Source organism: Lytechinus variegatus, chromosome 5 (genome assembly GCF_018143015.1).
Source record: "Lytechinus variegatus isolate NC3 chromosome 5, Lvar_3.0, whole genome shotgun sequence".
In the NCBI taxonomy this organism is placed as follows: domain Eukaryota; kingdom Metazoa; phylum Echinodermata; class Echinoidea; order Temnopleuroida; family Toxopneustidae; genus Lytechinus; species Lytechinus variegatus.
This window is the reverse complement of record NC_054744.1, coordinates 6,603,138-6,618,989: the sequence shown is the minus strand read 5'-3', so window position 1 is coordinate 6,618,989 and position 15,852 is coordinate 6,603,138. Positions and strand designations below refer to the sequence as shown.

The 15,852-nt window shown below is 36.1% G+C and overlaps 1 protein-coding gene across 1 annotated transcript in view; it reads left to right on the top strand.

Annotated features, from left to right (window-relative positions):
• The window catches only part of LOC121415157, a 29,516-nt gene extending 13,873 nt beyond the window's left edge, over positions 1 to 15,643 (top strand). The window contains exons 2-3 of the mRNA XM_041608294.1: positions 10,446 to 10,502; positions 14,755 to 15,643. Coding sequence (XP_041464228.1) covers positions 10,446 to 10,502; positions 14,755 to 14,902 — 205 coding nt within the window. The 3' untranslated portion in view covers positions 14,903 to 15,643. The remainder of the gene's footprint in view (positions 1 to 10,445; positions 10,503 to 14,754) is intronic.
• The last annotated feature ends 209 nt before the right edge of the window (positions 15,644 to 15,852 follow it).

Here is a 15,852-nt window from a genome sequence, read left to right as displayed (position 1 = left end):
GTCATTTGTCTATTTTATTTACGATTAAATTATGATAAATGATCGCTAAATCTCGGTTTCGTTTATTCTGGGACGCACTGTATAAGAATCGTAACAAAGAAATATGCCATTGGCAAGGTTTTTTTTCTTCCATTTTTTAGATTTAAAAAAAATAAACTTAGAGAATAATCACGTATATAGTTTGCAGTTTTTTTAATCAAATATTGCAGAAAAAAAATATTCTTATGGTCTGCATTGCATCTGATCTTATCAGATGTCTATGGAGAAAAGATTTATGAAAGGGATGAATCTACTTTGTTGGAAGTACTAGTAGTAGTAGAATAATACGCTTCAGACAAAATCAAAGGTATGTTCCATATCTTTTTGTAAAGTATTATCAACAATGTCTAAACTTGGGAACAACATGGAAGTCATTGATTAGGTATGTTGTTTATTTGAATCTTTCTACTTTCACTGTGCATCTGTATTGTTAGCCTTTTATATAAAACTAAACTCATTTACAAACCTTTATGCACAATGATGTGTAAATTGATTTTTCTTCATTTTTTTAAATGTAATGTTAAGGATAAAAGTTGATTAATCAACCAAGACTCACTGGCCACATTTCAAACATGATATATATTTTAACACAACTGTCACCAAGGAACATTATCTTTATCAGATCCAGGGCTCCACACTAATACCCCTTTCATAAACCCAATTATGCGGATAATAGCCGCATAATTTGGTCGTAAAATCAGAGGAGGACCAGAATTATCCGCATTATTTCGATGCTGCTATTATCCGCATAATAGCAGCATCGGGACCAGATTTTGACTTCATGAACGCATTTCCAAAGTATTGCGTTGAAGACTTGAATTATACATAGATAAAACATCCTTGTTAAAGTGAAATCCAAAAAGAAAAAGAGGAGAAAAAATCAGTGAAGAATTACTGATGGCCAGAAATATGTTTACTCTGTTGGAAGAAAAAAAAAATTTGTATTCTCAGTTTGATTAATAATTCCCTGCTTGTTATAAAGAATTTAATCAATTATATTATGATGAAAAGGGTTTGGCGCCCCATGTTTGCACATTGCTCTTAATTGCTTGATTTTTCATCGAAGTCGATTAATCCAAACTACAGAGACGGAAAGTGCTTCATAAATGCTAAATTAATTCATAGATGGGCGGAGAAAAGGGAAGGGAGAATCTTGTTTTGCTCTCTGGTGAGTTTGAGGGACTACAGGGATGTCATCTTCTTAATGAGGTCAGAGTTTGGGGATTTATTTCTTGAGGGTTGTCCAAATTGACGAGTATTGCTGGTATATCCGTGGTTGGTCAGTAAGATTAGATTGATGTTAGAGCATTGATCTTGTGTGTTGCTGTCCTATTTCTCTGGGGCTTATCCCGTTATTAGTAGTCACAGTTGAGGTGGATATTGCTTGGATGTACATTATAATGTGGCTTTTGTGTGCAGGAGAACGAGTGATGAAAGGATAGGGGAAAAGATGGCAGAGAGGGGGGGGGGGGTGGAGATGGCAAGAGCAAGAGGGAGAGCCGGAGAGGGTGGGAGGAAGAGGGGGGGGGGAATAGAGGGGGAGGAGCATGAGGAGACATGATGGCTCAGTCTGTAGACAGTTTTGTGTCAATTATTGCTCATTTATTAGAATCTATATCTGATAATATCTGTGTTTGGAATAGATAATCAACTACGTTTACATCTTCATTAGATGTGTGTTAAATGTATCAGCCATTGTGTATATTGATACATTAAAATGTGACTTTTTTTCCATTAATTTGTTTGTGATTGAGTCTACAAAAGGTGTTTATAACTTTATTCTTACACTTTATCATTTTTTGACAGTTTTACTTTTATGCACAATATGCCATTTTGTGGAGATAATAATAATAATATTATTATTAAGTTACATTTATAGGATGCCTAAATAGTTTGTTTCAAAGCACTTTTTATTATTATTACCCCAGTCACCGGATCCTTGCTTGCTACACACAGTGTACGCACTTTCTCCACTCCCTGAGGAGCATTCCAACAAGAGCTCCAAGATTCGAGTGCTATGTATACTACATTGGGCTTTCTCATAAATACCGTGATACACGTTCACATAATTAGTTTGATGCATTTTATCACAAAATAATGAGAAATATTTGCATAAAACATATCGTGGGGGATACTACAAAAGGTTTCCGATGATTTATTCAAGCAATCGTTATCTTGTATATATAGGTATATTTTTGTATCCCATTAATTTTTTGTATAGTGCATAAACATACGAAGCTTGACCCCATTAGTATTTTTCAAATATTCTAATGAACATTGTTAATTTCTATTTGTATTTGATAAATTTTAATCAGATATTTCAGGGGACGCACATAAACAAGCGAAGCTTTCCAGTTATAGTTCCTTTTTTTCATTTCTGTTATTATATTCTGTTTTGTTCCTACTTACTTTGTCAATTTGTTTGAAACGAAGAAGAATAAATTCAATCAATCAATCAATTAATTTCCAGTTCATCCGCTATATGATACATTATCGCAATTGAAAAATGTTCACATTATACATTAAAAGATTAGATGTTTCAATACATTACCATAATAGTTCTCGTGAAGATATTGAGTGGTTGCAAGCCGACTTCAGAGCCCCATATCACAAAGCTTAGCCATTGATCTTAGGGCTGCAGTTTGTGATTCATAGATGCATTAATTGTTGTGTGACACGGTTCCCAGCCCATAAGGGAAAATTATTTTACTTTTTCCAGTCAGGGAAGAATCAGGGAATTTGATTTAAAAAATACTTCAAATCAGGGGAAAATGCCTCAAATGAGCAAGAAATCAGGGAATTTTCATTGGCCCAAAAGTCAAAAGCATGGTAGACAATCAGACTCTGGTATTAAACAACATCTATTGTGATTTAATGATATGTATTAGGATTGCCTTGAATTAACCTCTTTCTGTATGAGGTGAGGAAAGAATCGTTGTATCCAAGGGAGGCCATTACATGAATTAATTTTACATTCTTATTGTTTTTACACTGCAAATACATGTAATTCACTGCAACAACTTAGAAAACATGCGGAACTGGGAATGGCTTTGAATAATTATCAGCAAATTTTTAAAATTCATCAGGGAAAAATCATGAAATTTTGTTTTCCAGAAAAGCTAGGAACCCTGTGTGACCAATAACAAATCAATGATGCGATCAATTACTTAGATCTGTGGAATGGCACCCTGTTCTTCTCTTTGCTCTCTGAGAAAAGAACTTGAAAGTGACGAATCGAAATATCCATAAATGTTGATAAGACCGTCAAATTTCAAAAACATAATAATTGCAGAATTCTTGATAGTCGCCATTGCTAAATTATATGGCTCGTCTGGGGAGTTGAGACGCAGCTAGGATCTTTGTTATATTGTTTGATAAGTGCTCCAACATTTCCTTCAAATATTAGCATAGGAATCCATAAATCATAATTTCATTTATAGGGACCAAACTCCAGCTGGGGATGTTTTCACAAAGACTTGAGTATGACTAAAATCAGTTTTAAAGGTCAAGTCCTCCTCAGAAAAACGTTGATTTAAATCAATAGAGAAAAATCAGACAAGAATATTGCTGATGTAAAATAAAAAAGTTATGACATTTTAAAGTTTCGCTTATTTTTCAGAAATCGGTTATATTCACAATTTAGTCACATGCAAATGAGAGAATCAATGATGTCCCTCACTATTTCTTTTGTTTTTATTGTTTAAATGATACAATGTTTCAATTTTTACAAATTTCATAATAAGGACCAACTTGACTAAACCATTAAATGTTAAACAATGGTAATTCCACATGTTCAGGGAGAAATAAAACTTTGTTTCACATGACAATGAGGAGAAAACTAGAATTTTTCATATTTCATATAATAACAAAAATTAGTGAGTGATGTGATGTCATCACATATAACTGTTTTGTGAAATTAAGCGAAACTTGAAATGTCATAACTTTCTTATACATCCGATTTCGATAAAATTTTCAGTGTTTTGCTTGTTCGAGTTTTCTCTTTTTATTCAAATACATTTTTGGTTGGGGTGGACTTGTCCTTTAAATACCAAGTTAGGTATAAAAATTGCAATGCATCACTGTATCGGTCAAATCCCATCCGCACTTGAGCATGACTTCCAGTTAGACTTAGCTCTTTGTGAAACCCCTCCCTGGAGCTACATATCAAGTAGTGTGTAACTCCAGGGCGTTTCTAAGCAACCTAGGGTCTTGAAATACCGCTCAAAGGGGATATTCTTTGCTTTTCAGAAATGAGTAAATTTGCTTTTCATGGGGTATTTTTAGCAATATTTTATACCAGTCTACTGGGAGTTTGCTGGGTCATTTGTATGTTGAATCTGAATGCTGTTATATATGCATGGTTTTGTTCGTGAGATATTGCATCGTTAGTTTTGCAGTGCATGTGAGTATACGTAGTGAATGGATATTGGTAGTAACACATTTCTTAAATTTGATGTTAGAATTAGGTTTGATTGTCAATTAAAATATAGTTGTCTATATTCTTTGGTTATTTATACTTTTGAATACCATTTTTCTTTTATGTACACATTGATAATGTTGATATCTGTAACGTTTCGCATTGAGATCAAAATTTCTGTAATCATTTTACTCTCAGTAACAAGAATATGATTAGGTCACTTTTGCTTGGAATTCCTGGATAGTAATTATCGTTGTGATGAAGGTTTTTAAGAAAATGTCTAATAGCCTTTTACATCTATCATAATTTTATTATCATCATGCTATTCCAGATGAGTTTGAGTCAAAGTCATTTAGTGCAAGTTTTGACATTGAAATATATTGGTTTCATTAGGTGGTTTCAGACCGCCTCGCAGTTCGTCAGTTCCAGGTATTCTCTGATCGGGAAATTTACCCCGATCAGAAAATACCAGGTATTTTGGTAATGCGAAAGCAAACTACGCGTAATTTCCCCGAAAGAAAATACCCGCTAAATAGTAGGTACTTGGCGAAATTACGAGAACTCTCGCAGGGATTTTTCCAAGATCGCAGGTATTTTGGCGATGTGAAAGCAAATTACGGGAACTTTTAGCCCAGCGTGTCGCGTGCGGCGACGTGGGTGGCTGCTGGGCTAGTGATTTTGAATCTCGCACCTTGCCTGCTTATCAGACCATACTGTGCATGCTCGTAACTTCAGGAACTTATCCTGAAGGGTATGTTTCAGGGCGGTGTGAATGCAGGAATAATAAATGGGTATTTTTCAGCCTAAAAAAGTTATCGTAATTTAACGGGGATTCTTGTGATCGAGGCGGTTTGAAACCACCTATTGTGACCTCCCAGTAACACCATTAATGAAAACCATTAGAAACCGATCTAGGTAGCCATGGTAAAGCCGGGGTAACAATAACATGATAATGTAAGCAGGGCCCGCTGGGAGAACTGAACTTTCGGAACTGTAGCTGCTACCTTGGGTAAAATATGACATTATTATTATTATTACAATTTACCATTGCAGATCTATGTTATTAGATAGTCTGTCATGTTAATGTTAAATCAAGTCAGAAAAAAAGTTTAATATTATTAAACATAATGCAGTGTATGCTTATAAAAACATCTTTGATGTTTCAGAGGCTTATGTCTGAGCAAATTTCAAGAATGAAAATGCCGCCTTGACTTTCATCGGTTTTTAACACACTGCCAGGATTTATTTTTGTTTGGTACTGTACATCTATATGGCTACATGTCTCACAGCGTCTTTATTACAAAGACATCAATTGTGTTATGTAGGCGTACTTAAATATAGTTCAAGATTTAATGTGGCTGACAGGCCCGCCACAAAATTTTATTTCCAAACATTTTTTTATTTGCAACAACAAAACTTTTCAATTTTTTTTTGTGTAGACAAAAAGGGTTTTCAAACCCTTGTTATCCGTTAGTCCTTTTATCAGTTAATTAATAATTATAATATGCAACAGTTATATAGCGCGAAATACAAATGTTTCTAAGTGCTGCATACTATTTCCCGGCTTTAGCACTGCTATCCTCAATGGACGCTCGAGCATTCAAGGAATTTCTTCCTACCAGGTACCCATTTACTACACCTGGATGGAGAGTGGCAAAGGTAGACAAACTCCTTGCCAAAGGATGCGAGTGATGCGGCAGCTCATGACTGCTTGCTATTTTTTGGTACCCTGTTGTTTTTTTCTTCCTCTGTTTTATTCCACTTCTTGTTAGAATGTTATCCTCTAATAAATCTGCCTTTAGTGTGGTAATTATCGTGTTCAGTCCTCATCATAATAATTTCTTTATAAGATCTCAAGTGCGTACTTATTCTTACATACTAATGAATTCCTGCATTAGTATCCAACAAAGTCAGTATGGATGCTTGCGTTGTCGGTGCCGGAATACAGTGTGAAATTTCACTTCTGAAGTTGTCACTTTCCTACCCTGAAAACGATCTGGAAGACAGAAACAGCTGCACATGGCTACATCCTCATCCGATTTTAATCAATAATATGCTTTTCACACTGCACTTTGTTTCCCTTAACCCACTTTGTTTTTACACTATGTTTTAGCAAAGTGGGCTAGCACAGTAAATATTATGGTACTATCTGGCCCTGCAAAAAACAGGGTTAGCCAGCTTATTGTGGAGCTAGCCCCACAATTGTGGTGGTAAGAGATGCAGTGTAAAACGAAACAGGGCTAAGAAAAAGCGGGGCTAAACATTAGCCAATCACAGAAGTTGAAATTACACGTTAATCACACTCTGTTTGGTAAAATCAATTTTCATGAGCTGTGTGATAGTCCAGGGTTAAGGCGTTAAACCCAGCTAAACAAAGTAAGGGTTAAGAAAGACAGTGTGAATTAAAAAAAAAAGATAGTATGAGATTAAGGATAGTCGGGGGTGAGGAATAGCGCATACATTCGTAATTCCGAAGTTTCGTTATTCCAAAGGTTCCGATACTCGAAGGTTCGTTATTCCGAAGGATTGTATTTTAGAAGGTTCAGAATAACACACCCTTTTACTTTTTGGATTAACGAACATCGAGGTACATGTATAGGCAATTTACATGTTTCGGAATTACAAACCTTCGGAATAAAGAACCTTCGGAATTACGAAGTGTAAACAAGGGATAGTATGGGGTAAGGGAAATGCAGTGTGAAAAGAATACAAGATTGATAACTATTTTTTGCACCATATTGAAAAGCAACCCTGCCTCAACCCACATTTATACAGGGAGGCGCACTTGGAAGTTGTTGGGGGAAGTAATGTTACACTAGGTTGTAAGGATTTTAGATATAACCAAATTGGGGGGGGGGGGGGAATGAGTGACAAGCCGAGAAATAGATTCAGGTTTAAACCTTGGGGATTTTATATAAAACTGAAAGATTTGAACTTAAGATCTTTTAAGATTTAAAAGTTCATATCTAAGATTGAAAAAGGTGCTGTCACACCTTGGCGTTTTAGACAGCGTATGCCCGACGTATCAAAATTTCTCTAAAACATCGGCATACGCTGAACTTTGTTGTTGTTTTTTCAACTCTGGGCGTATACTTAGCGTATTCATAACGAGTTGGACGTATACATAACGTATTAGTAACTTATATCAAACGCTTTGTTAACTTATAAGTAACGTATTCCAACGAATGCTTAGCGTATTGCTGGCGTACACAACTTATGCCCTACGATAGCCTAACATACGCATAGCGCGCGGCAGCGTATCGCTGACGAACACGTGTCGTAGCCTATAAAAAGGCTGCCGCTCGACTATTCAAATCATAACCGCACGATACATCACCGTATCAACACCACCGCCATGCCGAAGAAAACTGTGAACCCCACCTTTATATACCAATTCCTATAAACGTTGTCAATACGCCATTATACGGTAGCTGTAAGTTATAAACACGTTCAGTAAGTTTTGTGGTCGTCCGAGCACGTCTTCATACGTCAATATACGTTGGAGTTAAGTTACACATACGTTCAAAGCACGTTACTCATAGGTTAGAAGTAAGTTTTAGGGTACGCTGGACATTATCTCGACGTACATCGACTTATGAGTAACTTACGAGTAACGTGTGTCAACGTGTATCAACGATCGCGTAACTTGCCTACAACTTATGACCCGCGTATGCGGGACGTATGAGCCATACGCTGGCATACGTTGAAAAATTTTGTGCTTGCACAAAATTTTTCGACGACCTCGCCGTATGACGACGTATACCAGCGTGTTTTAGCGTACTCTTAACGTATGCAAAACTTACCCGTAACGTATTCGACGTATGCCAGCGTATTCGCCAAATTTCTCATACGTCGGGCATACGCTGTCTAAAACGCCAAGGTGTGACAGCGCCTTAAGATTGAAAAAGTTTTTTTTTAATCTTAAAGATAAGCTTTTAAATTGTAAACGATTTGAACTTAAATTATGAAGCTCAAAGATTCAAATTTAAAATCTTTTACAATTTAAAAGTTTATCTTTAAGATTGAAAAAAAAGCATTTCCTGAATACTCTCCACAGCCAATCAGGTTTTATTTGAAACCCTTGAAATTGATAGTATAACAAATATATTTAGGGTTGTCATAGAAATTATATTGCTTGGAATATTATTTCACTCTTGACTTGTGATTTCTGACTAGTAATTGACTTCATGTAATGCTTAAAATCTTAGGTGGTCATGAGTTTTGATTGAGTGTTCATCGTAATGTATGTGTGTATATTTTCATTGATTTTGTAGATAAGCTTTGTATTTTTACTACCAGTTTTTATATATATTTCAAGGAAAAGTAAAATAAATGACAAAATCTGGTTCTGTAATATTTTGCATTGGTTGTTTATAAATTGCATTTTAGAGTGTGTGTTCTTTGATATCATGTTTCAGTCTTTAATACAGAAAAGTGAGAATACCCTTATTTTTTCAAACCTAAATCTTGTTATGAATCCAAGTATCCCCATTGGTCAGCCAAGTATGACACTAATTTGTTTTTAGAAATATGAAATAATTTCATAATTGAGGTATTGACTTGAATTTGTGTGTTTGTTTGTTATATTTGCTGTGACTTTTTTAATACTAATTCAATTGTATAAATGTTACAAATTTTGTTGTCTCATTTTCAATATTCTGAATGAATGATTACCTTAAATGTTTTTAATTTAAGATTTACCTTTCGACGACCAAATCTGCTAAAATGGTTTGCAGTTGTACATGGTAGATGAACAAACTAATCGGGGGCATTTTTACAGAGTCGAGCCATGCTTAAGCACCAGTTGTGTCATGGTAATTAATACACAACCAAAACTTCCAGTGATGACCATTATGGTAGACCATGCATCCCCTGACCTTAATCTCACTCATGAACTCTAAAATAACGAATTGTGGAAAGGGGGTGAATTACCTTTAAAGGACAAGTACACCCCAACATAAACTTGATTTGAATAAAAAGAGAAAAATTCAACAAGCATAACACTGAAAATTTCATCAAAATCAGATATAAAATAAGAAAGTTATGGCATTTTAAAGTTTCACTTATTTTCAACAAAATAGTTTTATGAACGAGCCAGTTACATCCAAATGAGAGATGACATCACTCACTCACTATTTCTTTTGTATTTTATTATATGAAATATGAAATATAGTTATTTTACTGGTCATTGTCATGTGAAATGAAGTTTCATTCCTCCCTGAACATGTGGAATTCCATTATTTTAACATTTTGTGCTTCAGGCAAGGAGGTCCTAATCGTCAAATTCGTAAAAATTGAAATATTGTATAATTCAAACAATAAAAAACAAAAGAAATAGTGAGTGACATCATCAACTCTCTCATTTGAATGTAATTGGCTCGTTCATATAACTATTTTGTTGAAAATAAGCGAAACTTTGAAATGTCATAACTTTCTTATTTTACATCCGATTTTGATGAAATTTTCAGCATTGTGCTTGTCTGATTTTTCTCTATTGATTGAAATTAACATTTTTCTGAGGTGGACTTGACCTTTAAAATGACAGAGGAGTGACATGATAAGATGGAAAATGCTATCACTCCTCGGCCCTCTTAATTATACCCTTTTCCACCCTCTTGGGGATATGCCACATAATCTCATTTCGGAATTTAAGAGTTATATTAAGTCACACTTAACTTTTTTGTGAAAGAGCGCCCCCCCCCCCCCCAAGAAGAAGTACTGGGGCCTCGTTTCATAAAGAGTTGCAACTGTTGTAACTTTGCCATTATGGCAAGTGCCATGGTAACCTTGATTTTGATTGGCTGCTGAGCCCTGTTGCCATGGTAGTTGCCATAATGGCAAAGTTACGATTTTAACTCTATATGAAATGGGGCCCAGGTTTTACACTTTATACTCTTCCTATTTACCAAATATTGAGATGGGACCTGTCTTTCAATAGTAAGTTTACAATTTGTGTGATCTCCTTTTGTTTATTTCTTCTTTTTTTCAGGACCTCTGGGTCATTCCATTTCTCACCTTCCACAGAAGATTTGGAACAAGATGAAAGGTAAGTGATCATATAAAGCAGTGTCTATATTAGCTATACATTTCTTTTCATCCCCAAACAACATTGGTTTTTAATAGTTTATCTTTGAATGAGGACTCAAAAATAATAATTTGTGACACTGTTTTCATTACAAACCTAAAAACTAGTTTACTGGAAACTGGTTCAGGAAACCAGTTTGGAAGATTGCTTTGCTTGCATTCCCATTTGATCACCCGAAAGTGATTTTTCAAAACCTCTTCATGGCCGCTTCACTTGAAGTGATCTTGTTGCTATGGGTACGATCTCAGTTCGTGGGAAATTCGAAATCCGCAACGTAGGCATTCTCCAGATGCCGGTGCGAAGATCGCTTCCAGGAGAACGGATGTGTCCTTATGCTAAAACCAGTTTTACGAGGCAAAGCAATCTTGAAAACTACATCGCGAGGTGGTCACTGATCCGGTTTAGAAATTTGCTTTCAAGACCACTTTGACCGTTCTCATTACACATTAAACTAGTTTCCAATAAACTAGTTTCCAGTAAACTCTTTTTTGGACGGTAGTGAGAACAGCGTCTATTTAGCGCATAATACAATTTTTCTAGGCATTGTTATGTACCCTGTCTTTATTATGTCCACACTGATTGGGCGCATTGAGCATTCAAAGAATTCCTTCTGACCGGGTACTCATATACTACACCTTGGTGGAGAGTGGCAAATGTAGGTAAACAGCTTGCCAAAGGACACAAGTGCTGCGATGGGCTTTGAACCCTTGTCCTTGTGGTTCAAAATCAGGAGACTTATCCACTGAGTCACAACACCTCTACAACTCTTTGTTTATTAGCAGGCCTTTCAAATTTCACAAAAGTAGATCTTTTGTCATGGTGTCGTACTTTGTCTGTTATTGATTGTATATTCCTATACCTGTGTTATAGATTTATTTTAAGTGTAATAGTGATAAAATCTTGTTTATTACAGCAACCGATTAACTTAATATATTTATTTTATTTTTAACCTTTACCATAGTTTAAGATTCATCTGGATTACTCTGTCTATAATACTTGTATGCCTTAAAGGTAAATGCTAGTTTTGGTAACGATATCAAAATGAGTTCGTACAGAATCCAATGAAAAGACCACAAAGTGTTTGTTTGTATAAATAAAACGCATGTGCCAAACAATTCTGGAAGAAATTGTGTAATTGCTGAGAAATCAGCAAATAAGCACAGGAATCGGGTAGGGCGTCGGGCCCGACGCCCTAAGCAATAATTATACATTGTCCCACGTGCGCTTATCTGTGTTGGGGATCTTCGGTGTGAACATTTTTCAGCGTAGATTTCAAGATTTCACAAAGTTCAGTTAATGTAACTGTACCAGATCTAGATCCTCGATGATATACTGACAATTAAGCCTTGTTTTACAGACTTTCTCATAAAATCAGTGTTTACTGCAACTACTGGAATTTCTCTTTAAGAATGTTCACATTTGATGATTGCATACTTCCATTTGGATAATTGCATGCTTGATTTACAATGACGGTTGGACAAACATTTGTACATGAGCAAAAATGCATTAAGATTTTAAGATGTGATTACTATTCCTCCCCCCCCCCTTTCCCCCGACTAATTGATATTGGTGGAAATGACACAATACATTCTTCCTTTCCACCTTCTCATCCATTGTGCATTACTGGCAATTATTATTATTCTCGTCTAGATTGGGAGAAAAGTCCAGACTTAAAGATCACATCCACCAGCGAAAGATTACTGATCTAAAACTGATTAGATGATAGATATGTATCTGCCTTGGATTTAAAAGGGATATTTGTGTGAGATCTGGTGACATTTCTAGCAAATTTCAGTGTATTTCTTTGATGTTGGGACTTGGGAATGTGCTTGCACCCATGGTAATTTTGACAATGCTGAGTGTTTAGTGCATGGGTATGTGTGATCCCTTAGTTCTTAAGGGTGACAAATAAATTAAACTCTACAAACAGAAATTTAAGAGTACTTGATGTCTACTTCGTTTTTAAGGCTAATTTAGACTCTCTTTTTACTAAATGTCTGTACTCAGCACCAAAACTGCTTTGTTGCAAAGCAATGGATTCTCTGTCCAGTGATGAGCCTTGCTTAAAAAAATATTTTTGAATAAACAACAACGAACAAAACTAAATCAACTCTTTAAGAATGAGAAAAGACTCATTTGGATTTTTGCATATGGCATTATATCAGCCATGTTTTTTTTTAAATTTTTTCCAAAACATTCAAGTTCAGCTAGAGGTACAAGGTATCCCCACAGCAGCGATAAAAGCATAGTCTGAACCGTAGGACCATCAACTGCAATACAATCTGACAATGTGGCTTTAATGCCTGGATTTTGTCAACTCCTCGCATGTTGTAATTATTTCCATGTGCTTCCTAATCAATTTTGCTGTTAGAATGATTATGGCGTACCCCCTGGATTATACTCTGTACAGCGGGCGTTAAATTATTAATTGATTGAAGGTACAGGAACTATTGAATATTTCTCGGGTGAGAGCAGGATACAAAAGTTTCTATAAATGCGTCTGCCTGCAGATAGAATGTTCATTTGGAAAACTTAACACAGTGTGATTAATTGGAAGGCCTAGCTAGAGTTTTACCGAAGCAGAAAAGAATTTCATCGTGATGGTGAGAGAAAAATGGAAATATGGAGTTTTAAGAAGTTTAGGTTTATCATAAGTGTTTTGGTGTACCTGTTCTGACTCTCACCTTGCAATCAGAGGGTCGTGTGTTCGAATCCCACCACAGCTTAGTGTCCTTTGGCAAGGCATCACTCCACACTTTACCGCTCTCCACCCAGGTGTTAAATGGGTGCCCGGTAGGATGCGAATGCCTATGGAATATACCTGGCAATTTGATCTTGGAACTCTTGTTGGAATATTCCCCAGGGAATGGGGAAGCTGCATACATTGTGTGTGGGCATGTCAAGATTCAACGACTGGAGTAATGATAATTGCAATGTTAAGTGCTTAGAAAGTAATGTGCTGCGTTAATGTAACTTTTATTATCATTTTATCATAATTTTTGTTATTTTAAAGCTATATCTTTCATGAAATGCTATACATCAGTGGATCAATAATGAATTGGGGCTAATGTTACCCATTGCAGAATTATACAAAAAGTTTATCTAGTTCAAATCAACGGATGTATTGCTCCTTGGTCAATGAAAACCTAATACCTCAAAAAAGTTACATTTTCAGGAGGGTTCAAAGAATTAGGACAGTCATAACACTATTATGGAATAGTCTTTCCATGCCATGGTGCAGTGGTTCTGATTCTTGAGAAAGTTAGCTACATTGTACCATTCAATTTCTTGATTGACCACCAATTGATTAATGATAAAAAATGATCCACCCCTCAAAAAGAGGAGGTCTCATCACTCTAGGTATAAGACTTGTAGTTAGGCCTATACATCGTTTTATTATCATGTATTATGGATGTGTGGAGCATTGTGTGGCCCAGTGGATATTAGTCTCTGGACTTTGAAACAGTGGCTCGTGGGTTCAATCCCAGCCGTCGAGTAATTTCCTTCAGAAAGAAATTGGTCCAGGGTTCCTGGTCGGATTGATTCCTTAAAAGCACTGAGCACTGCTGATAAAGTAGTAGCTGAAGCTAATGCCGGGGGTAATAATTATTGCACTTTGTATCATCTGGCAAGAAGCGTAATAAATCTGGCTGCTATTACTGTTATTATACTCTATGGAATATCTTACTTTTGTCTAAGACACCGTTCTCACTACGCTTTTTAAAACTAGTTTACTGGAAACTGCTTCAGGAAACCAGTTTGGAAGATGGCTTTGCTTGCTTTCCCACTTGATCACACGAAAGTGGTTTTATAAAATCAATGCACGTAATGCAATCTTGTTGTTATGGAAATGCTCTCGATGGAGTGATACGTTTCACGCAAAATTCGAAACCGCAGCGAAGGCATTGTACACCTGTCGTTTAGAGTATAGATGCTCAAAATGTGCGAAGATCGCTTCCTGAAGAACGATTGTGTCTTAACTTGCGCTTAAAACGAGTTTACAGAGGGGAAGCGATCTTGAAAACTACATCGCGATGTGGTTTTCCAAACTGGTTTGGAAGATCTCTTCCAAGACCGCTTCAACCATTCTCACTATGCGTTAAACTAGTTTCCACTAAACTAGTTATAGGAACGTAGTGAGAATGGTGTCTATGTTTTTACATCTCATGGTTTAGTTACTGATGACCTTTCACCTATTGATTCCATCTGTTAGGCCCTTTGAAGGTGGTCCCGACGACGATGACATTGACGCAGTCCAGTTCCAGTACCAAGACCCAGATGAGAACCTGGAGGAGGATAACCTGCTGATGGCCAGGACCGTACACTACATGAGACGACAGAACCAGGAACTAGAAAGGTAGGACCTGGACCTCATTTTATTCCTTATCCCACTCTTGCAAAATGATGGCATCTCCACCTATAGGGGTGTTTCACATGATACTGTTACAGCTATCTATGAGTTTTTCGAATTCATGACTGAAATATTAACGGCCAAGGAGGGGAACAACGTTATATCCCATATTTTTCTAGTCATGACAAAAATTTGACTGTATTTAAAATGATGGAATTCAAATGTGACACATAACACGCTTTGTGTTTTATTGATCTCTACATTAAGAATGTTAATCAAGATTTTCACATGAAACTTCAACCAATGAAAACGGGTGTGAAACCGATTTTGGCTTTCCAATTCAATCCTTCACAAAGTCCTTTGTAACTTTTTTGAAGATCATTGTGAAACACCCCCACCTCTGAAAATATATGTAGTTTTATTTCTCCCTTAAAACTTTTTATAACAAGATATTTATAACTCAACAACCAATGGGACTAAAAATAAGTGTAAAACCAATTTTGGATTTGCAATTCAGTTCAGTTCTTCTTAAAATCCTTCATAAAGTCCTTTGTAACTTTGCAAACAACACTGTGAAACACCCCTCCCCTCAAAATATGGTCCCATGGCAGTTGCTCTGGCGACAATTGCTCTGATGCAAAATCTGCATGTCAATCCAAACATAAAACCTAACCTCCAAAACTAAATGAAACCCAGTCCTAATATTTACATTATTCTGAGCCAAAAAGTGTATTATTACACTCCTAACCCTATACCCTCTGAGATATTTAAACGGGAGAAAATTTGCAGGAGCAAACATCACAGAAGCAAACACCGTGTCACCAAAAATATGAAAATATACCTAGTCAGAATTTTCCGTTCCAGATCAATAAAACTCGATCTCAATATCAGTATAAAAGTCAAGGGTATCTATAGCCAAGCAAGTTTCTGCCATTTAAAAATTGTCATTTTATTTTAGAT